The 22,971-nt window shown below is 42.5% G+C and overlaps 7 protein-coding genes across 7 annotated transcripts; 3 read left to right on the top strand and 4 right to left on the bottom strand.

Moving 5' to 3' along the window:
- Positions 1-216: 216 nt before the first annotated feature.
- EAE98_000691 (uncharacterized protein) lies at positions 217-2,300 on the top strand (the record flags this gene model as incomplete). The annotated part of the gene is made up of 9 exons (XM_038948309.1): positions 217-405; positions 458-562; positions 620-728; positions 779-933; positions 988-1,337; positions 1,391-1,821; positions 1,872-1,952; positions 2,003-2,080; positions 2,137-2,300. 9 exons carry the CDS (start codon positions 217-219, stop codon positions 2,298-2,300), a joined length of 1,662 nt encoding a protein of 553 aa, XP_038815986.1.
- Positions 2,301-3,039: 739 nt separating this feature from the next.
- On the top strand, positions 3,040-5,634 carry EAE98_000690 (uncharacterized protein; the record flags this gene model as incomplete). Its single annotated transcript, XM_038948308.1, has 6 exons — positions 3,040-3,120; positions 3,185-3,241; positions 3,295-3,386; positions 3,439-4,061; positions 4,114-4,733; positions 4,789-5,634. 6 exons carry the CDS (start codon positions 3,040-3,042, stop codon positions 5,632-5,634), a joined length of 2,319 nt encoding a protein of 772 aa, XP_038815985.1.
- Positions 5,635-6,012: 378 nt separating this feature from the next.
- Positions 6,013-8,982, bottom strand: EAE98_000689 (uncharacterized protein). The gene is made up of 7 exons (XM_038948307.1): positions 8,756-8,982; positions 8,247-8,669; positions 8,088-8,199; positions 8,003-8,037; positions 7,762-7,952; positions 6,973-7,713; positions 6,013-6,899 (listed from the first exon to the last, which is right to left on the bottom strand). The coding sequence occupies exons 1-7, from the start codon at positions 8,897-8,899 to the stop codon at positions 6,254-6,256; spliced, it is 2,292 nt and encodes a 763-aa protein (XP_038815984.1). The 5' UTR covers positions 8,900-8,982; the 3' UTR covers positions 6,013-6,253.
- Positions 8,983-10,917: 1,935 nt separating this feature from the next.
- Positions 10,918-11,844, top strand: EAE98_000688 (uncharacterized protein; the record flags this gene model as incomplete). The annotated part of the gene is made up of 2 exons (XM_038948306.1): positions 10,918-11,482; positions 11,537-11,844. 2 exons carry the CDS (start codon positions 10,918-10,920, stop codon positions 11,842-11,844), a joined length of 873 nt encoding a protein of 290 aa, XP_038815983.1.
- A 2,126-nt stretch (positions 11,845-13,970) lies between these two features.
- EAE98_000687 (uncharacterized protein) lies at positions 13,971-14,879 on the bottom strand (the record flags this gene model as incomplete). Its single annotated transcript, XM_038948305.1, has 3 exons — positions 13,971-13,985; positions 14,038-14,208; positions 14,688-14,879. The coding sequence occupies 3 exons, from the start codon at positions 14,877-14,879 to the stop codon at positions 13,971-13,973; spliced, it is 378 nt and encodes a 125-aa protein (XP_038815982.1).
- A 1,564-nt stretch (positions 14,880-16,443) lies between these two features.
- EAE98_000686 (uncharacterized protein) lies at positions 16,444-17,267 on the bottom strand (the record flags this gene model as incomplete). Its single annotated transcript, XM_038948304.1, has 3 exons — positions 16,444-16,554; positions 16,908-17,110; positions 17,171-17,267. The coding sequence occupies 3 exons, from the start codon at positions 17,265-17,267 to the stop codon at positions 16,444-16,446; spliced, it is 411 nt and encodes a 136-aa protein (XP_038815981.1).
- A 3,487-nt stretch (positions 17,268-20,754) lies between these two features.
- EAE98_000685 (uncharacterized protein) lies at positions 20,755-22,492 on the bottom strand (the record flags this gene model as incomplete). The annotated part of the gene is made up of 4 exons (XM_038948303.1): positions 20,755-21,651; positions 21,697-22,160; positions 22,209-22,359; positions 22,409-22,492. 4 exons carry the CDS (start codon positions 22,490-22,492, stop codon positions 20,755-20,757), a joined length of 1,596 nt encoding a protein of 531 aa, XP_038815980.1.
- Between the last annotated feature and the right edge of the window lie 479 nt (positions 22,493-22,971).

Below are 22,971 nucleotides of genomic sequence, written 5' to 3'. Positions count from 1 at the left end.
GTCCTGCTTATCTTGTCAAGCACATGGATTTCAAGATACTGCAGTTTCCTAATGTACATCAACTATACCTGTTTCAATATGCGGTATCAGGTGTCGAAGGGGTTCTTGAACCCTGGAGTGATATATTATGTCGATCGAGGCCCCCTTGACATCAGTATAATTGCCTGTACTATCCTTCTAATTGAGGATAGATAACCCATTATTTAGTTTTTACTCATGACTTCAAACTCGACTGGATCCGTGGATCCAAAATCATCTTACATGATGAAGTCTGAAGTATTTTCTCATCCAGAAACTGATGTCGACGCCGAAATAGGCTCCACTGAAGATGTTCCCCCTGGGGAAGAATTGAAAAGGAACATGAAGGGGCGCCATATCAATATGATAGCTATCGCTGGTATGATCGTAGGTCATGCTCAACAAGATCAAAGAACTGCGCACTAATGATATAAATCAGGGAACGGGACTGTTTCTGAGTTCCGGGACTACAATCGCCCAAGCTGGTCCCGCTGGTGCATGGCTTGCATACATTTTCATGGGATTTGTGACCGCAGGGGTCAGCGTAAGAGTTCCAAATTCATTTATAGCAATGGGAAGTCGGTGATTGATCAAATGATAGTATACGACTGGAGAGATCACTGCGTTCATGCCAGTGGCTGGTGGATTCGTGCGTCATGCTACAGCATTTGTTGAGCCTGCTCTAGGAGCCGCGACTGGATGGAACTTTTGTAGGCTCTGATATCTTAATTCTCAAGGGACTTCGGCTTATTTAATTTAGGGTACACAATGGCTATTTCAGTGCCGGCGGAACTAAGTGCAGCTGCGACACTCATCCAGTTCTGGGATTCGACCACAAATCCAGCGGTTTGGATTACTGTGTTCTTGGTCGTGATAGTATGCCTCAATTTCTGTGGTGTGCGAATGTATGGTGAAGTAAGACCTCTGAACTGCTCGCTTATTATGCTGAAACTAATAGTGATTTCATAGTCTGAAGTCATTTTCGCTTCCATGAAGATTGCTCTCATCATTGGTTTGATTATTGCAGGACTAGTCGTTGATCTTGGTGGGGGACCAAAAGGAGAACGACTTGGGTTCACCTATTGGAAATCACCAGGGGCATTCAATGAATATCTAGTCAGTGGTAACACAGGGCGATTTCTGGCGTTCTGGTCCTCTCTCATTAGCGCTGCCTTTAGTTATGGCAATGTTCAAGTGGTGGCACTTTCGGGTACAGAAACGGGAAATCCCCGAAAGATAATCCCAGAAGCCACGAAGAAGACGTTCTTCCGTGTCTTCTTCTTCTATGTTTTGAGCATCTTGATAGTAGGAATGATTGTGTAAGTCATTTCTTCTATCCCATTGTATACTTTACTTGACTAAAAATTCTTAGTCCATATGACAGTGAAGCTCTATCTGTTTCTACCGGAACAGCTGCCTCATCCCCATTTGTTATTGCTTTCAAGGCCGCTGGAATCAAGGTTCTGCCTTCTATTATTAACGCTGTTGTCTGTACATCTGCTATCAGTAGTGGATCTGCTTGTATCTTCCTGGCGTCTCGTACACTCTATGGCCTAAGTGCAGATGGCCATGCTCCAAAGATCTTCATGAGGTGCAATCGATTTGGTACCCCATGGTACGCGGTTGGTCTGAGCGTGCTCCCATCACCTCTTGTGTACATGGTCGTTAGTAACCAGGCATCTGTTGTGTTTGGGTGGTTTGTTAACATTACTACGGTTGCGGGACTAATTGGATGGGTCGTCATTGAAGTTACATACCTCAGGTTTTTCTATGCTCTGAAGCAGCAGGGCATTTCTCGAGATTGTAAAAGATCCCCCCCCTAGCCTTCATTTCATTGACTAATGGTGTTGTAGCTTTACCTTACAAGGGCCCCTTTCAGCCTTACGTAGCATGGATCACGGGATTCATGGTCTTTTTGATTGTGCTTTTCTCTGGTGAGGCTATTATCTCCAATGACAATTTTTTTGGCTAACGAGATGCTTAGGGTATGCTGTATTTTTCCCGGGAAATTTCACTGCTTCTGGGTTCTTGACATACTATATTAATATTGCAATCTTTATCGGTATGCTTCTCTCAAATCTCACATTAACGCATGCTAATCAAGTCAATTATTCGTAGTTCTTTATGTGTTTTTCAAGATTTTCCTGAAATCGAAAATCATTCCACTAGAGAGCATACACTTTGAAGCCGAGCTAGAGTCAATACGCAGATGGAAGTATACATCCGAGCTCGTGAAAGAGGAGCAAAGTCTCGCGAAAAGAATCTGGAATAAAGTTTTTTAACCTTGTCGCGGAAACTCTTTTTTGCGTAGTACCCATAATATATCCTCCATTTCCTGTATTTGTAGTTTTAGTTAATAATGAAAGACATTCGTTGGCCATTGTTCCTTGCCTTCACTCCTTGACAACAAACTGATTAACTTCGGGTTTGATCATGGTTTCTGTACTCCCGGTATGGTTTATGCAATTGAAAGTCTTCAATCGTATCAATGCCAACAGAGTTATGCTCTTCTGTCCTGAGACTGAAGCTTATGTCTCAAAGTTGGGATAATTTGGTGGGCCCATGCGCTTTCAGACATGCTCTCTGAACAGAACTTTGATACTGTACTCTCATCCTTCATTTACCCGAATGATATCCGTCTACTAAATCTCTGGCGGCCGCCGGTAAAATACACTCCCTGCTGGTACTAGACAACTCACCCGTGCTTCAATGATGCATATCCGTCCTCTACCCCCACACTTCGTGCGCGGAACATTCCTCGTGAATTTGAACACGCAATTGGCAAGCGGGAATTATTTCGGCACGTTATCCAATGTTACTTGCATTACCGGTCGTATTTAGGCTAAATAATATGTTCTCCTCAATATCTCCACTGTCGATGGAAATAATCTTCGATTTGACAACACCAAATCAGGTGATCTGGGAACATATATACTTTCTATTGTCTCATCTAAAATTGAAGTATTCATCCTACAAGCACTCATTCAGTTGCTTACTTCAATCATCATTGTTTTGTGCATCATGAAGACCTTTAAACTACTGGGGACCATTGGAATCACTGGTGTTGTTGCACATGAATTCCCAGACTGTGTGAACGGTCCTGTTAGTACCGAATTCCAACGAACTTCATTCTGTGATGTGCTTCTACTTACAAATGACGAACTAGTTGGCCAATAACACAGTATGTGATACGACTTCAGATCCATACACAAGAGCTGCAGCGGTAAGTAGAAGTCATGGATGTGTCACAGGTCTCGTCATATTGACATTGTTTAGCTGATATCATTATTTACCTTCGCCGAGAAAGTCAACAATACGGGGAACACAAGCCCTGGAGTTCCAAGGATAGGGCTTCCATCATACGAATGGTAGGTCTTGTTAAGACTTCCTCTATTATCCTGCTAAAAGACATTTGAATAGGTGGAATGAAGCACTCCATGGCGTCGCTCGTAGTCCTGGGGCCACTTTTGCAGCTGCTGGTTCCAATTTCTCTTACTCGACGTCGTTTCCTCAACCAATCTTGATGGGAGCCACATTCGACGATGACTTAATTCACAAAGTAGCCACTCAGGTCTCTACAGAAGCAAGAGCTTTCAACAATGCTAATAGATTTGGCCTTAACTTTTGGACTCCTAACATCAACCCTTACAAAGATCCTCGATGGGGTCGTGGTCAAGAAACTCCTGGCGAAGATCCATTTCATACTTCTAGCTATGTGAATGCTCTCATAACTGGACTTCAAGGTGGACTCGATGATCTACCCTACAAGAAAGGAGTAGCGACTTGCAAACATTTTGCAGGTTATGATCTTGAGGAAAGTGATGGAGTTATAAGATATGGATTTGATGCTATTATCAAATCTCAAGATCTTAGAGACTATTATCTGCCCCCATTTCAGCAGTGTGCCAGAGATTCGAATGTTCAGAGCGTTATGTGTAGTTATAACGCAGTGAATGGGGTCCCTACATGTGCGGATGATTGGTTGTTGCAAACGCTTTTGAGGGAACACTGGGGATGGACGGAAGAAGATCAGTGGGTAACTGGTATGTCAAGCTCTTGTTTCTCATGGAAGTACATAAATACTAATCAGATTAGGCGATTGCGGTGCCCTCCAATTTATCTGGGATTCTCACAATTACACAATAGCTCCCGAGCAATCAGCCGCAGATGCGCTAAATGCAGGGACCGATCTCGATTGTGGTACCTTCTGGCCAACCTACTTGGAATCAGCATATGAACAAGGTCTCTACAATATGTCTACACTTGATAGATCCCTCACCCGTCGCTATGCGTCCCTAGTTCGACTCGGATACTTTGATCCACCATCTATTCAGCCATATCGCCAAATTAGCTGGGATAACGTCTCCACACCCGCCGCTCAACAACTCGCACTGCAGGCAGCGGAAGATGGAATTGTTCTACTCAAGAATGACGGACTGCTTCCACTGAAATCGAATATCACGAACGTGGTATTGATTGGGCCATTGGCTAATGCCACGAAACAAATGCAGGGGAATTACTATGGCACAGCTCCATACTTACGTTCTCCATTGATTGCAGCACAGAATGCAGGATTCAAAGTTACGTATGTACAGGGTGCAGATATCGATTCTCAAAATACGACAGAATTCTCAGCAGCTTTATCTGCAGCACAAAGCGCTGATCTCGTCATATATGTTGGTGGAATAGATAATTCCATTGAGGCAGAAGAGATTGTATGTGCCACAGAAAGTACCCACAGCTTCATTCAACTAACATTATTGGTGATAGGACCGAACATATATCTCCTGGCCTTCAACTCAACTATCTTTAATTAATCAGCTTGCCAATCTCTCTACCCCCCTCATCATCTCACAATTGGGCTGCATGGTAGACTCCTCCTCCATTCTCTCAAATACTGGAGTAAATGCACTACTTTGGGCCGGCTACCCTGGTCAAGATGGTGGAACCGCTATCTTCAATATTCTCACAGGAAAAACAGCACCAGCAGGTCGTTTACCTATTACCCAATATCCCAGCAACTACGTGGACCAAATCAAGATGACCGATATGAACCTACAACCTAGCAGATTCAATCCCGGAAGAACTTATAAATGGTACGACGGAGCGCCCGCTTTCGAATACGGATATGGATTGCAATACACGACATTTGATGTCAAGATTACTCCTCCTTCATCTAAGAATACTTTTGAAATTTCCGAATTACTCGCAAATGCATCGAATTATAAAGATCTAACACCTTTCCTCACAATTCCCATCACCGTCTCTAACACCGGTACCACAACATCAGATTACGTCGCTCTTTTCTTCTTGAATGGAACCTTTGGACCAGCACCACATCCTAAGAAATCATTGGTCGCATATACGAGGCTGCATGATATTACTGGAGGTGCGGATGCAACTGCGGAAGTAAGTTTGAATCTTGCCAGCTTGGCAAGGGGAGATTGGAATGGAGATTTGATTTTGTATCCGGGTGATTATAAAGTCGTGGTGGACATTGATGGTAAGGACGAGTGGAGTTTCACCTTGACAGGGGAAGAGGCACTTTTGGATAGTTGGCCTGAGAAGAAACAAAGTATCAAGGTGCAAGAGACGGGTGCTAGGGTAGATTTATGATATGCTACGAAGAGTTAGAAGGAGTCAGGGGGCGCTGACTACGTGGATTGTGGATGCTTAAGGCGTCTACATGACTACGATCTGAACCCGCGTCAAAAGACCTTTGAGCTTATAAGAGCACAACATTGTTGTTCTTATAGTTCTAAAGACACATTTATTTTAACGAGTTATATGATTCTCAAAATATTATAATTCAAATTTTGATGCCTGCATACTTTGTCTTTGCTCAAAGAATCGAATTCCTTTATATTCGGAACTTTTGCGGATAAATAATTTATAGGAGTATATTCATTTGTTCCGAAATGAATTGAATGAATTGAAATGTTGAAAATATTCAGAATATTCTTTTTTCACAACAAATTCAGTGTTTTTAAGATATAAAATGCTCATATTCGGGTCATTATCATAAGTCCTATTTCTGTATACCTAAAACTATCGCAAGTATATAGGCACCAAGGAGCCTTCCCTCGCATAAATGTACAGTTCCCTGAAATCCGCAAGCAAACACTAACGCCCTACTCATAATCGTATATCATAAGAATCATAATCGAAGCAATCTACTGCTTTTCGTAATCTCTACCCGAGAATCCCGACTGTCAACCGTTCAGACCACTCTTGCTTAACCAGAAGCACAAGCAGTAGGAGGGCAATACCCATGATTACAAGAAAAACTGCAAAGACCCAAATAGCTATCATTCTCACCGGGTAATGGTCTTCCCGGTGGACTATTGGCTGGAGGTGCTTGGATAGGTGTATCTGCATACTTTGTACATGTGCATGGCCCTGGGGGACAATAAGAGTACATGCAACTGAATTCACATAGACCGAGATAATTCCCGGGCCCAGTTCCTTCGACACAATATTTGGTGCCGGTTGGGGATGATGGTGGTACGCTCGTCTTAGTTGTGGTGGAGGAATTGGAAACGGTGGAAGTTATGATTGTCGTAGGGGCTGGTACAGGAGCGGGGGATGCGATAGGAGAGCCGTCCTTATTATAAGTACAGGCTTTAGGAGGACAATAACCGTGATTACAAGTGAAATCGCACAGACCCGCGTAGGCCGATGGATCTTCGCCTGCGAGAGGATAACCAGTTGTGTTGGTTGATGGAGGAGCGGCAATACCAGTTGCAGCGTAACTGGTGCATTTACAAGGAGATGGGCAATAACCGAAATTGCATGAGAATTGACATAAGCCGATGAAATTTTCAGCTCCGATTCCTGCGACGCATGTCCCGGATGGTACAGATGACGTCGTGGAGCTTGTGCTGTTGCATTCGTGTTAGATATCGAGGAACAATAAGAAATACAGAAAGAAATACAGTAAGGAAAAACACTTACGTATTTGTGAAAGGCTTAGTAGTGGTAGGTGGAGTCGTGACTGGTGGAGTCGTGACTGGTGGAGTAGTAGTGGGTGGAGTACCAGTTGGCGGCGTCGTAGTTGAAGACTTGGTTGTAGTAGGTGGAACAGGAGTTCCTCCTCCAGGCGGTGTCATTGTTGGCCTGATGAAACCAGTAGGCAATGATGGAGTTGCGCTACATGTACTCACATGAAGTCCAGCTGTCAAAGACGCCAAGCCATCGTGAAGAAGTGGACCAGCTGCACTGTCTGGTACAGTTCCTACATATGCGTTGAAGTTATAAATACCACAAATGCAAACATCTGTGACGTCATGACGACTAACAGATTCCAACACAATCTCAGTACCACGTTGAAGGAAGAATTGTTGCTTGCCGACCTGCATATCAACTTGGTACGCTGAAGCTCCAGCTGGTGCGCTGAACTGTTGAACGTTATCTCCGGACATTACTGTAACAATTCCTGGCTCTGTAAGCATCGCAACGACAAATACCGAGTCTTGCATGTCTTCCCAGCCGTTTGGTCGACCCTGAAAGTAGTTTCCACTAGCATTATTAGCAGGTACCATTGTGGTATCTGTAGCATCGCAATCAAGAGTTCGTAGGTTGGGCCGATACCAGTAAACAAGTTGGTCAGAGGTGATATACTTGTTTGGAGAAGAATCACCCGCATGGTATGCAGCAATGTATGGCTTAGCCATATCTAACCAACCATCATGAGGCCTTAAAATGTCAGTACTTATTTGTCTCGAAACAGAAAATTGTACTTACATATCATTGACCCATTTTGAATTTCCATCATCAAAATGTAATGAATCCAAGGGACCAATGTAATGGGACTCGCCATAGTCATTCCAAGTTACAATCTCGATAAATTGGGGCCCGAGTGTCAGGATTTCGTTCCAACGATTAAACCATAAGAGGTCGGATGGGAAAATCCAGTTCTTGCTGTAGGGTACTTCCTTCAGGGCTGTTAGTATTATACTTGATTCTATCAATAGGGGAAACTCACTGGTCCAAAATGAGTGCTGAACCACGGAGAAACCGCTAGCAATAATGTTAATTTTTATCTCTCAAATCGGACTGTCTATACATACGTGCGATGTAAGGCTTTCCAGCTAGTGCTTCAATATAGGCCGCATCACCGGCTTCGACAGTGACGTTATGACCAGGAGTAGGTGCCTTGTTATTTCCATCATTGGGCCATCCCTGAAAGGATTTAGATTTGCGTTAAATGAGGAAGAATGAGTACTCACCAGCCAATTTAAAGCGCCGTCAATAGTGCCGAAGTTTGTTCCCATCTCTGGATGGAAATTGGGAGCGAAGAAAATTGGAATACCCGCTCCAGCTCTTAGGGCAGCAATATCAAGCTGATCACCAGCAAACGAGGAAGCAAACGCCTTGTCCTCAACGAAGAGTTGCGCTGGCAGAGCTGCGTATTTTGCAATCATTTGTCCAATCTGTGTTGCCTGACTTGATGGATTCCACCAGTTGAAATCGAAGGAAATAAAAACTTTCATCCCATTATTCGCGGCAGATTGATATGCAAAGGCGAGTTGAGTATCCGTATATGGGTCCACTCCAATATTGAGAGCAAAGGCATCGATACCGAGGGCCTTGGCACGCTGCATATCCGAGTCGTAATCTTGAGGACCTACACGCTCACCTACAATACCAATCTAAATCATACGTTAGTAAAGCAATAAGTTGAGTGATACCGCTCGATCAAGAAGAAGTCTCGAAGAGAGCTTCAGTGCCTACGTACCATGAAGTGACAGAAGACAAGTCTGCCATTGTACGAATCTTTTCGCTCGAGAGAACATGCGCTATGGGATGTTGGAGCTGCAATAGCAAACGTTGCAGCGAATATCAGCAGAATTGCCTTCCAGAAAGGAGTGGCCGAGACCATCGTGTTTCTCAGGACCGTCAAGTATTCAGAGTAAAGTTATAGAAGGTCGTGGTTTGGTGATTGACTTTGCTTGTTAAGAAGGTGTGTTATGGGTGGAATGGATGTATAATCAAATGGCGAGAAGGAGAGAAGCAGGTCCTTTTGTAATCTAGATGTTTTCCCGCATAAGGACAGTAATCTACATTAACCGACATTGTACCTCCTCGGTGATTGTAGGGATGGCCACGAGAGCACAGAAAGTTATTCACTATCATATTGAATCAACACACTAAAGATAGATTTATCAGACGCTCCACCACCATTGGGTGAACTGATATGGTCATGAATTCTGTGTAGCGCTGTGAATAATTAAATGAATAACTAATAGCACGCGACTCCCTATATTTCGCCCTAGAATAAAGTACTAGATGGCGAAGATGAAAGACTACGTCGTAATCTTGGCGTTTTAGTCGATGTTAAACTTTGAGAATTCCAAACGCGCGTTTCCAGCACCAAGTTCTAGAATGCCACTGACTTCAAAAAGAGCAGATGTTCCATGAAATCATAATAAGTGGGAAGTTATGGACTGGAAGACAGAAGACGTATCATGCGTACCTACCTCGAGCACTCAATTATACGGCTAGAACAAAATCTGAGGTGGCTTTAAACTTTCTCTACTAGCTAAGCGGTCGGAGAATTTTGTACATGAGGACCCAGTCTCATGGGAATATAACCTCCGAATAGCCACACCGTCAGCTTGTCGATATCATCATAAGCCTTTGCACCTACATGAATAAGGGTGCACTGAACACGTTCACTACGCATCCCAATCCGAAATAATGTGGCTCCTTTGTATGGCCATAAATCACCCCTGGCGAGATTCCCGCTGGGGAACCCGCTTCCAAGATTGTGGGGTATGAAACACAGTGTTTATATGGGGAAATCATTCACAACATAATGTGATAGCTTCTCGAGTTGTATTCCTCGACAAAGATCGCCAGCAAGGTCATCGGGCTCAAGCAAGTCATCGAGGTGATGTTTTGACAAGAGAATGATGTCTCGGATGATCACAAGCTCAATTTTGACGGGCCGATTTAAAGTTTGAATTAGACTTCGATAACACATCAAACTGAGAGCAACAGAGACGTCATAGAATCTCGAATCGTATTTAAATCACGGTGGCTGCATCGAGTGTAATGCAATCCGACCAGAAACACCCAAAATACCGCTGATGAAGCTTGGTTCGTCGTATTTGTCGGGAGGCAGTGAAAAGCATAACATCGGGACCGGCGAATCAAAAGTTCCGAGAAGACGCATAGACCATCGACCATTCAGTTATTCTCTCATCTGATCACGTGCAGATACGATATCTTGTGATCTTTGAGGACTTATCTTCTCCAAGCGTGTTCTCCCTTTGATAAGTATCAACATTAATACAGCTTTAACTATCAGTAGCTTTGCCCATTCTTTCTTTATCAAATGCTGGAATACAGCGAGGTACCCCAGGAGCTCAGGTTGTTGTGTTGATTATCAGTGCACAAGCCTCAGTCACGTGTAGAAGCGTGATGACCATTGTCGTGAACGTGCGCGGTAAGAGGATCCTTGTTATTGGTACTACAGTACAGTAGAGAGCCGCTCCGCATGATTCAATTTCACGTCAAGATAAGCTTGGCGAATCCCGATGCAGTAGGATCTCGGCTCGGGTTAGATTCAAGAATACGAGTGCCGATCATTATGTGAGCATGAGGTTTAGCCACGTAGGGTTGCATATTTCAGGTACATGAGGACGTTGATCCAAGCAACTTCCACTTCAAGTAGTCGAAGCTTACTCTGACTTGATCGCAATTCAGTCAGCAAATCCTACGGATCAGATAGCCGTCTTGGCTGTACTGAGCCTCATTTGACTTGTTGTTTGAATAACGTCATTTCGAGATGACACTTTAAACTTGGTATGACATGAAGATGGAGATCGCTCTCAATATATAACAAATATAAAGTTGTTTGAAAATGTTTATATCTCACCAGCAACATTATTCAAGATGTATTCATATCTACCATTAATGACAGCACTACTTGTGCCTTTAACCTCTGCTCAATCCGATTCTACAGCCAGCAGCGGCACTGGGTCGGGCCCCTCACAGAATGGCTCCTACTTCGAACAGTACAATCAACAGCCCAACGCTACTGGCAATGGCCATTTAGTCGGCGCCAATACATCCGATACCCCCATGTCCCTATCATTTGTTAACTGGGACACACAAATTAACGTCATCGAAGTCCCGTGGACCGGCAATCAAACAGTGACGAACACGGTGATATCACTCAGCGCCTCAGACAATGATTTCCCCGCCAATTCCTCATGGGAGACTTGCGTAGTTCTCTTCACAAATGTGCCCAGGAACGTGACGGTGAAAGGTCAAGATGATACCGGAGACTGCACGGCCTTGTATTCCGACGATTGCATAAGTAACTTTACTGTTGCGATTCAAGATGCGAGAGCAAAGGCTACCGCAAGAAATTCTACAGGTGTTTGTGGGGGTATGTCGTTTAATGACATACCAAGCCAATGTGCAGGATCGATACTTCTTGGATCTATTGCTCAAAGTATGTCTAACCCCCATCCTCAGATCATCAATGAATGCTAATAAATCTATACAGACATTACATCAAATCAAACTGATGGTTCAGCATGGATGTATGAATCCAGCGATCCCCATGATTCGACCAACTTGACCTTCTACGAAGAAGCGGTTACGAGAATATGGCCAATGATGCTGATTCAAAGTCCGAGCGCTGATATCGATGGAGGGGCGGGGTTCACACATGCTGGATTGAGTTGTCTGAGGGCGGAGAATGTTACTAATGGAAGCAAGGAGGTTGATGGTGTTCCTGGAGCCGGGAATAGATTGTTTCTTGGTGGATGGGCATTATTGCTCGTGACGGGCGTTATGGGGCTTTTGCTGTAAGCAGCAGCGGATCATGAAGTAAATCATAATAATTTTCACGCTTTATAAATCACTTCAGCCACGATGGGATCGATTAAGAAAAGAGTGGGTCTCTCCTAAAATGGTTCCCGCCACAAACATTGTTTCAGGTGAAAAATATTGTCTACTGCACACAGCATTCGCTCAAGAGCGCCTCTGGAACGTTAAAATATTCTACAATCCTCCTGCATCGCGACAAACACAACAAACACGTAATTTGTGTGAAGCTGTGATAGCATTTGACTTCGTGATAAATTCCAGCTTAATGCCTCTGATATCTTTTGCGCTGACTAAAATCAGAACAATACCTAGCTCTCGGTTCTCCCCTAGGTTCGGAGGTACCGAACTTGCACGAGGGAGATTTTGGAGGCATACGCATGATTTATAGCCCAAATGAGAAGTATCTAGACTGTTAGAATCAGAGATAATCCATGATAGCTCTTAATAACTTTATTCATTGTTCCTTTGATTTGTATTTTTATTTTGAAATGGGGAAAAAATGGGGACGATTATTCACTGCGTCTAAGAGAAAATCACATCTTAAATTTCTTGTTGATGATTCGGAAAGCCCAGCTGTCTTTCTATTTGACACATTCTCTTTTGCATGAAAACTAGAACTCATTCAATACAGCCCAGCTAAATCATTCAATCTTGTAGCCGGGCTATAATTTTGCCTCGGCTCAGATGCACGCGTGAATCCTTCACATTCCTTCTTTCCAACTCACTTGTGAAATGACTTTGAATTGACCTAATTTTGATAGAATATTAATTTCTCAAAACTTTCGAATGTTCTCAGCAAGCAGATCTAAAACTTCATATAATGCGAAATGCCCCCCTTCCGCGCCTTTCACATCATAGATGAGCGTTACACATCGTTGCAACAAAGAATTCGGCTGGCAATAGCCATTAGCAAATACCAGAAATCAAGTGTAGTGCAATGAATACCTCAAAGAATAATCATCAATCTATACCTATCCTTAGGAAATTATGCAACACCACCTGAATTGGCAATACACAGGGATTATTCATTCATCTGAACGTCAACTCGACAAATTTAGCTACCATAACTTCCAAGGTTCCTTCTGACAGTTTTCTATTCCATCTACCTTCGACAGTTCCTTATTCAACCCCATTCTTTCATGTGGTTCTTAAATGCAAGATATCATACCTAGTCGATGTAATGATTTCTTCTGCTCTCCACAGATATTCATCCACATGATGAAAACAAAATCTTATATTCAGGCCACAAAAAATCTCGATGTAAGAATTCTTTTTTTGAAGTATCGACAAAATCTTGATATTCTGGGAACCTGCATCATATCCCCTTCCCTCTTATAGTCTCAAGTTTGGCTTGCAATAGTCATCAAATCATATCAATGATTTTCGTGATCTAAGTCGTCACTTCTCGAATATATACACACAATCTACGAGTTTGCAAAACTACTAAAACTTAGATTAATTACTGATTATGAAAAATGTCAATTTTTACTTCTGGTCAGACTCTGTCTACAACTGCTATTGTAGTAGGTTCGTAATATGTTAATACTCGTCTTACAGATATAGTCGGCAGAAACAATACATACCTACTATTCATAAGCGAGGCGTAGCTTATGCCCCCGCCCCGCCATCGGGTCAGTGACGACACATACATACATACATCGCATATTTACCCGGAAACCCGGTAAAAAATGACTCGATTACCGCAGTCTAGAAGGAAATAATATCTTCGGAGAATTATCATTTCAAAAATGTTTTGCGGCATTGTCGTCTTGCTTAAGTATAAGTATATTGAAAAAACAAAGAAACCCCAGTCTACAAAACAAGTAATGCCACACACGATGTCGGGCCACATAAAGTTCGTTCCAATCGTAATGAATTTCGACCAGCATAACTTCGAGAAAGAAAATCAAACACACATAAGATTCCAATAGCAAAATCTTCATACCGAAATGAAACTCAAATGAGAAAAGCAAGCTTGCACTTGAACGAGATAAGGAAAAAATGAAAAGTGCTAGGGAAAAATTAGGGTCGAAAAAGAATCGAAAATTGACAATGGAATTAGTCTCCCGAGAATCATGAAGCAAAATGAAAAAGTTCGAACTAGTTTTCTAAGCCGCAAAGAACTATCGGGCAAATATTAGTATTGCCATCACAGACGATTGGTGCTTCACCCACATTTCCTTGACAGGATACGGTAGGCTTGCCTGGACAGAATACATCACCCACAGCCGATCGGCCCCCCTTATAGTAGCAATCAGCTCCCGTGCCTTTAGGGGGAAGAGCGAAATTTCCTTCAGGATATGGGATAGGATTTGGAAGAGGATCATGACTTGTGATATTTTGGTCCTGAACAGAAAAAAGTCCACTGGTTTGACATAAGTCCACATGACCTAAATTGATATCTATCAATTTGTTGATGTACATGTACCACAGGTTTCCGGTTGACTTCTTTTTATTGTGGATTTGATGCTAGAAATTAATTTGAAACATATTGATCGTAGTAGTGGCTTCAATAGCTGGAGTAGTTGTGGATGCAAAATAACTTGATAGAACAGCAATTGTTGAAGAGCGAGCAGGTGCGGCGAAAGAAGTGGTTCGTGGTTCGTGGTGATGACGCGACGGAACTAGATGGCTGACCACTATTACTACTCCTGGATACACTGACTTGACTTGTGCTAATAGATACGGAGGGTACCCACGACATATTTGCTTCTGGTGTTTTGAAATTGAAGTTGACTTAATTATCACAGAAGCATTAGGAACTTTTGGGGCGGATAGATATCCAATGTTAACAAATCAGGAAGCGGCAGTTCCATGTTTCTCACGATAGGGAAAACAAGGTGACAAGCGTCATCAAGAACTCCGTCCACAAGGCTACTTGTCAGATTGAAGGCGGCACCAAAAAGACTACCGTGCTGAACTTTTGGAAGAGGTTCACAAGGACATTCTGGAATGGTGACTTTAACAAATGGTATCTCGATATCCTCATCACCATTTGAATCGGGATTTTTGATCATTACGGTCGGGAAAGCGCGCAAATTAGTGATACTTGGAATGTAAAATGTGGAAGCCGTGAAGATACTAGCAATGTTCTCAGTAGAACTCGGAGTGTGTCCACCTTTGAATATTGGAAACAGCAATAATTATAATTAACACTGTGCTACCCAAGGTGAAGTTGATACTTTGCAAGAATTGATAGCAATGAAAGTTGTCCATACAGTAAATGTCGCAGTCGGTTTAGGAGTAATCGAGACCGAACACCATATTCTGCCGATCTCATCCGTAGCTGTACGTAAGGAAAGCAATTAGGAATTGGGAGTGGAGACAACAAGGGTACTGGTTCTAACGATGGTGATAAAACCACCAGGCTGAGTAGTAGTGAAAGAATTCAATGCCGAGAGGGGTATTAGAGGCAACGGAAATGCTGATGATTTCGGCACACCAGAAGAAAGTGAAACAGTGTGATATGAAAAAATTGATTGTGTAACACTAGGATGATTTACAAACGATGAAGTGAGTCGTATTTTAGTCTCTTGAGAGGTCTTTGTATTCGAAAACCATACAGAAGACATCTTGGAAGATGGGGTATAGCCAGTACTGAGACCGGAAGAAAAGATTGGCATGTTTCTCCAGATTGGCGATAATGTTACAGAAGGATTCGAACCAGTGTTAGTTATGGCGTTTATATCTGATGGGACCTGGATGCTCATGGCTTGAGATGCTTTTACCAGTGACACCGAAATTTAAACCATGCTGCTATTTGTAGTAAAATTTGCCGTTGGGGATTTTATGGGTGGAACAGTCTGAGAAAATCCTGTCACTTGTCATATGAGCTTTCTCTTGGGGACCTTTCTTGAAGATGCGAGATTGGTTGAATCAGATGTTCGAGCGCGTAGTCTCTTAAGTGGTGTCCAATTGAGATCCACTAGTATATCATTCGGGTTGTTTGCATTGTACTGGATTGCGGGTTGAAAGTATGTGATAGCTCCATCTCTATTGAATCGATTTCCTTGAGAAAGTTGCTGAGCTCCAAGACCGAATGTAGCCCATAAATCTAGCATTCAGAGTTTTTGAGAGTTTTAACTACCCGCATTCTTGAATCAAGAATTTTAAGTATGGCAGAACAATGATATCTTATCAATTACTGGCTCTTTTCTCTCGTACCATTTTTTCCCAATCTTTGAAACCAAATAGGTTATACTCCAAAATTTCGTCAGATCAAAATGCGTCCTATAGCTCAACGCACTTTCATATTCGAGAGAAGTTTCAGTCATGCCCTTAAACTTTGTACCGAGAAGATCTTACCACATCGATGTATGTGGGAAAAAATTGGACTATGCTATACTCAACGCTCTCCCCTGATTTATTATCGGTCATTGCGGCATCTTAATCAGCTTTTCTACTTTCTAAGATGCTCCTAGAGCATTTTTCAAAGTCATCTGTTGACATCGTGTCACCGCTAATGAATGAACTTTCATAGAAAGCAACTTCATTATCACCAGTACCGACACCAGTTTTCCGGTCAAATCACAGTACATTACCTATTAGCTTTCGATCTATTTATATGTAACTGCGGATGAGTTAGAACTTTACCACGCCGGCTGCCGTCAAGAGATTTGCATTAGGACCATTGGTAGCAGGAGGCTCAAACCCCGAATTTGCAAGAGCAATAGGATCGGCTGGAACAGCTGTCTGATATCCATTCCCATTTGAATTTGGACCAGCAAAGTTGGCCATTATGTAGTCAAATCCGTCTAAAGTACCTCTGTCAGCATAGGTCACCGGTGGGTGCATGGACTGGTAGGACCCCATAAAGATTGACTTGACAATATCTTCTGATATTTTGACTTAGACATATCGAGAATCATTTCAATAATTTATTACAGATTCAAAAGTTCAGAAATCTGTTTTGATGGGAAACAATTGGAAATTGAATTTGTCACAAATTTTGAAAGTTGAGAGAAATTCTGCTAATTTATCTACCTCCTGGTGGATGCGTATACATAGGGAATCAGGGAAAATGTTGTGCATCACTTACTTTTTACATATTGATAATTGATAGGAGAGTCCTGAAATTTTTCCGCAGGCGGTCCAAAGATTTTCCCCGTCAAGTCTCTGCTCTCAGTATCAGGAAAACCCCATATATTGCCGTTAGGATCATTCTGTACAGGAGCTCCAATAGCAGTTTGAGCGAGATGACCCATTTCAAAAACAGCAAGGACGCCTTGATCTAAGAGTGATAGGTATTCTGCTGCTTGTCAGTTAATCTGGACATAAAGCGAAGATTCAAGGAAAGCGGGTCAATTACTGTTACATGATGCTAAATCGTAGTACATGCCTGCCGAAGCCTGAACTATAAGACTAGAAAGCAGAAAACCTGACTGCAAATTTTTAAGCTTGGTCATGTTGATAGATAGAACTCAGCAGATAATCACAGAATCAGAACGAGGAAATGGCTGGCTTGTAATGTTGGATAGCATATGATGCTTCAAGAAAATACGAGCGCCTTTTATGCTAAATTCTTGCCAGAAGTCCCATCTTCAAGAGGCTGTGGACAAAAATGAAGTGTAACATATATTTAAAGATCCAACTGATGAATTCAATATATCCTAGAACATAATCGTATGCCTTCACCGAGGTTTCCCCCCACTGATCCCTCATTACTACTTGTAAACTTCACTGTCTTCGATAAATCCCTTCTTTAATTGTTCTGAAACTCTTTTCCAAAGCTCCGCTCACCTCGATGCTCCTCAACCTCAATTGAGAGTTAGGAGTTAACATACATCAACCAGCAGATACCTCCCTCGCAACACCATGTCATGAGTTATTTTGGGGCATTTAGTCTTGCTCCTCGACAAGTGTCACGGTTTTAAACCTTCACAGTAAATGTGATGGTCGCAAAAGTTTCACGAAATCCTACCAACATGCAGGATCTAGGAAGTAAGGTTATACAAACGTTTGAGACGGGCTGAGCCAAACATTTCTTCACTAGTATTCCAAAATGAGCAGGTTATTGTATCTATCTGCGACTTAGGACCAACTTTTTTTTCGCCGCCGCCAACCAACAAGACAGGCAAGCATATACATTCCTTCATTGCAGCCTTGAACTTCTTCATGCATCTTGAATTTGCGGTGGCATCCATAACTCTGAATTTGACCCACTACCCAATCAAACATTCGATAAAGCTTGTTCTGATCCGCCAAATTCACATGTAAACTCACCATCAATGCTGGGGGCTACAAAATCCTTACCACGATGGCGGCACAGAATATGAAACAAAACAGAATGTGACAAAGAGCCAATTGACTATCGTCGGATATAAAAGTAACAGAAAGAAACAAAGAGGCTGTATGCATATAACAGTAGGATCCATAAATCCCAAAAATTGATTCTCGTCCCTGGCGTTGCTTTGGTATGTGAGGCATCAGAACTCGAAGATCTACCCCGCATGTGTACTAGCACAACGAAAATGGATTTGGGCAGACGGAAAGCGGAACATTAGCAAAATTGCACTGGTTCGTCTTTATCTTGACACTTAACAAGATGAGATGGATGTTGTCAGAAAACATTCGAGATTGATTCTAAGAGTACATGGGGGCTGTATAATCACTCTACCAGTTCGAGGGTTACACTCTAACCCAGCCTCGTCACGAGATAACCACAACTGTTGGAAGCTCGAGTCCCAGAATCAAGTATTCGAGGTTACTTACGGATTATTTTCAGTCACGCCTACCTCCCTTCTTTCTCCAACTTTTGGTAATTATTATTGTGATTTGTTTCTCTCAAAGTGCTTCGAAACTGTCTCTGATATGGCCAATCGTGGGCGCAGAAGTCAGGCGGGCCTTCCCACACCGATTGAAAAATATGTCATAATGCCTATTTGTTATGCCATATGCGGCCCTCCTCTAGCAATTGCGATTATCAGTCTCAACTGCTATGAATTTATAAAAACGACTGATTTCAACCCGGTGCACTATCACCATAAAAAGAAAGAGAAGATTCGACTTCGTGAGGAGGAAAGGATACGCGATAAAATACTGGCGATTGTGGGTAAAGAATGGGTGAAAAGTATGGAAAGCAGGAGGGCAACAAAAGGCATTTCTGATGAGTTACAAGGCCGAGATAGACAAGATGGAATTGTTTGGGAAGGGCAAGTAAGTCGGCAGAATGATAGCTTGTTGTGCTCGATGCCGAGAGAAGTGCGAGATAGAATTTGGAAAGAGATTGTGGGTGGATATTTGATTCGTATCATTTGGTTGAATGCATACAGGAGATTCGAGATTTTTAGATGCAAATGTGTAAACGGAAAATGTATCGGAGCAGCCTGCCAGGGGATCAAGAAGGGTAAAGGGGTGAAAGACCACTGGGGAAACGTGGAACTTCTTGGTCATCTGCTGGTTTGTCGGAAAATTTCAGTCAATATCTGTTCAAAGATATTTTCAGACTGATTATTTGCAACAGGTATGAGGACATACTTCCACTTCTAAATGGAGAAACCTATTTCCAATCCATCCAAATCAGCAATGTTCTTCGCTTTTTTCTTATGATTCCCCTTCAGCAAGTCTTCATGATTAAAAAGGCTCACTGGTTACAACCGAGGTAAGAATGATCAATAGCCACCGTCTTTACTTTGAATTAGAGACTAATTCCGCTAGAATCTACGTTGGAAATCCATCAGAGCTTTGACAAAATGACAATAAATACTCAGCGCTGCCGAAATGTAAAAGTATGGCGAAGGATGCTATTGCTTACGATGCTGGCAAAGGGAAGATTGGCAGAAGCATTACCTTGAAGCCTGCGCGCCTAGGCACACAGATTACAACGGGTTTGAGAACGTATGCTATGCATGTTGACCTCAAAATCCAGCATCAAAAACCTGGCAGTAAACCACGGTCTATGTTGAGCTCAAGACAATCGTTTCAGGAAACAGATACGATTAGTATGTAATCTTACATATTTCTTCTCAGAGAACATCTAGGAAATTCTTAATCTTGGCTCTTTATTACCACATACGGCAGATTACTCTCGTAACCCTCAAAAAGTCATTTAATCATTCTTATGCCGCCAAGATTCTATGATAGATTCTATATAGAATTTATATCAAAAGTATGAGATCTACCCTACAATAGCTGTAGTCCCTCCCTCCCCCAAAAACCGAACATTTAGAAAAGATATCAGAACTTAATCATAGGAACTACCCTTCTTCTATTACAAACTCTGAGCTCATTCCAGAACCTACTCTAAGACGACTAAATTCCATTCTCTCTTCTATTATAGAATCTAGGAGGGATAAGAAGAATATACTCTACCAAATAACTTCCCCCAACGCCAGAATTATAGCAAACTACCGTCACGATTAACTCCACTCAACCAACTACAGTACGGCTGGATACGACATACTATAATTATGATTAAGCTCCCACGAATCTGAGAATAAATTAGCCAGAATATGCATCACTTCTTTCACGATTATAGACAGAAGACTTTTCTCGCACCTTTAAGATCTAACTTTCAAACGTATGAAAGAGACCTCAAACTTGATTTTCGCTCACATTACTGGATGTGAATATTATGGCCTCAAATAAATGAACAGAATACGCTAGTGCCCCAATAACTGCCACTTAGCCGGAATTGACAACGAAAATAATGTATTCACCCCAAACAGCTCACTGTTGATTTGCGGGCTTCGGTTTCTCCCGAACACTCATTTCATGGGGCTTGACCTCACTGGCTCGGATTTACATATCATACGATTTGAATGTGTCTTTATGCATCTAAGCAAAGCAACTAAAACTAATTGAAATAGAGAACACTTCGCGTAAAGACCCAAATGCCAGTATTTCGCCACAAAATGCAAGACTGATCCTCCACTCCCCGAGCCCGTTCATCTCTCATTTAGCTCTAGCTCTAAACTCAACATAAGGACCATCCTTCATACTAGTAAAACTATCTTTGAGCTGATATTCCTCTTTCCTCCGTCTACTGACTTCCATATCTTCACTTCCCTCTCCGACGGTATATCCCTCTGCCATCCTCATCTCATACATGAAAACCACTCTAGCCAAACTAGTCATGAGCTCAACATATGCTACGCCCTTTCCAATACATCCTCTAGGACCGATGCTGAAAGGACAGAAAGCGCTTTGAGCAAGTGCTACCGAATCTTTTGTGACCTGCGGCGAAGAAGATGGAATCCAACGTTCGGGGATGAAGGTAAAGGGAGATGGGTAGTAGGCTGGGTTGTGGTGAATGGTGTAGTGAGGAGTTCCAACTACATAGCCGGCTGGAATGTGGAGACCATCGATGTCGATGCCGCCTGGAAGAACTTCACGGGGAAGAATGCCACCGACGGGTGGTGAGAGACGCATTGATTCATCAACGACTGCTCGGAGGTATGCGCAACTATTGAGTGTGGGACTTGAATGGATTTCTTCGACATCAGAAAATGTGGACATGATTTCTTTTGTAAGAATCTCCAATTTATCAGGATTATGAACCAGATAGAAGAAAGCAGCAGAAAGAGCTGTGGAAGTGGTATCAGATCCAGCAATGATGAGTAAATTGCTCTCGCCCCAGAGTTCTGGTGTTGTGAATCCTTGTCCTGTCTCTGCATCGCGAGCATTGAGCAAATAGTAGAAGAAATCTTTTCTGTCAGTATCAAGTCCGATCTTGGTTCTTTCGGAGGCTTGAGCTCTGCTGTATGCCATATACTTCATTCTTTGGGCATAGATCTTACGGAAGAGAATCTTGCTCAAGCCAATGGTCTTGATGATCGGATATGTGCCAGTCTAATAAGTCAGTAGTGTTCCTAGAGACATTGATTAGGTACTTACAATCAAGTGAGTGTGAGCAGCGTTTCCAATGAGATCAATCACGTGACGATTTGAAGCATTTTCCAACATCTCGAATGCTTTGCCGAAACAAAGATCACCCATAACATCAAACGTCAGGTAGTTACACCAATCAGACATGTTCTGAGCAACACTCCATCCACCAGTCGACTTTTCTGCTGATGCTTTTGGTTGACCCAGATTGGTACAGAAAGTTCTGACATTAGCTAAAATATACTTCTCCATAGTCTTAATGGCGTTGTCTGAAAACGCATGGGACAGAACTCTTCTTTTTCTTGCATGACTGGCTTTGTCGATGCTGCTGTGAGTGTTGAAAGTATCCTTGGTTGGAGGGAATACCGAGTAGAATTGAGACTTCTTGACATTTGACTTGTGACCATAGATAGTTTTCAAAGCCGTGTTGGAATTGATTGAAAGGCTATCAGGACCATATCGAAATACCGGACCTTGAAAATTAGCATCATTCAGCTCTTTGCACGAATGAAATTACTTACCATATTTCTCATGGCATCTGTAGAACTCGAGATGCCTGTCGCCTTTCCATGCGTGGTATACTGAGTACCAATCCGTAATCTTAGCCAAGAACGGACCAGGATATTTTGCGAGAGGATGAAATGTCAGACGATAAATCGTGAGAATGGTGAGCTGCGATGCGGTCAGCTTGTATTACTTGCATCATGCAAGGGAAACTTACGTATACCGCGGAGATAGTTGTTGCAAATGCTAGAGCCCAAAAAGTTCCGCTAAGGATAAAAGACGTCGATGGAAGTTCCATCATAGCCGCGAAAGTGTGTTGATGTACAGAATAATGACTCTCAGAGTTGTTGCAATCGTAACTTAAGTATTACTCACATGCAGCTACGGCAATGCTTTCTTTATAGATCACGAGATGTGCTCAATTGATTTAAGTGCATTCACCGTATTGATCTCATGCATTCATCAACTATGATTCTGCGTACGAGTGATGCTCAGTGATTGTGAAGAATCAAGAAATAATCATGAAGTTATCATGAAGAAAGAAACATTATGAGGTGTACAAATTGACATAAGAAGGTGACACAATAATCGACACTGCACGGAACCTTCCCGGCTGAGGTACCACTAATGTATGGTTCACCCGTGATATCTCTTGGTCTGTCCGACGATAGCCGAGAAACATATCAAACGATCTAACAAAGGGACATGAAACTACTGCGCCCACAATCCATGAACACGGATTCCTCCCGCACGTTGAGGTTTGATGCCGTAATTGCGAAG

The sequence above is a fragment of the Botrytis deweyae genome (assembly GCF_014898535.1).
Source record: "Botrytis deweyae strain B1 chromosome Unknown BDEW_001, whole genome shotgun sequence".
In the NCBI taxonomy this organism is placed as follows: Eukaryota; Fungi; Ascomycota; class Leotiomycetes; order Helotiales; family Sclerotiniaceae; genus Botrytis; species Botrytis deweyae.
The sequence above is the reverse complement of the archived record's forward strand: the minus strand, read 5'-3'. Positions and strand labels throughout refer to the sequence as shown.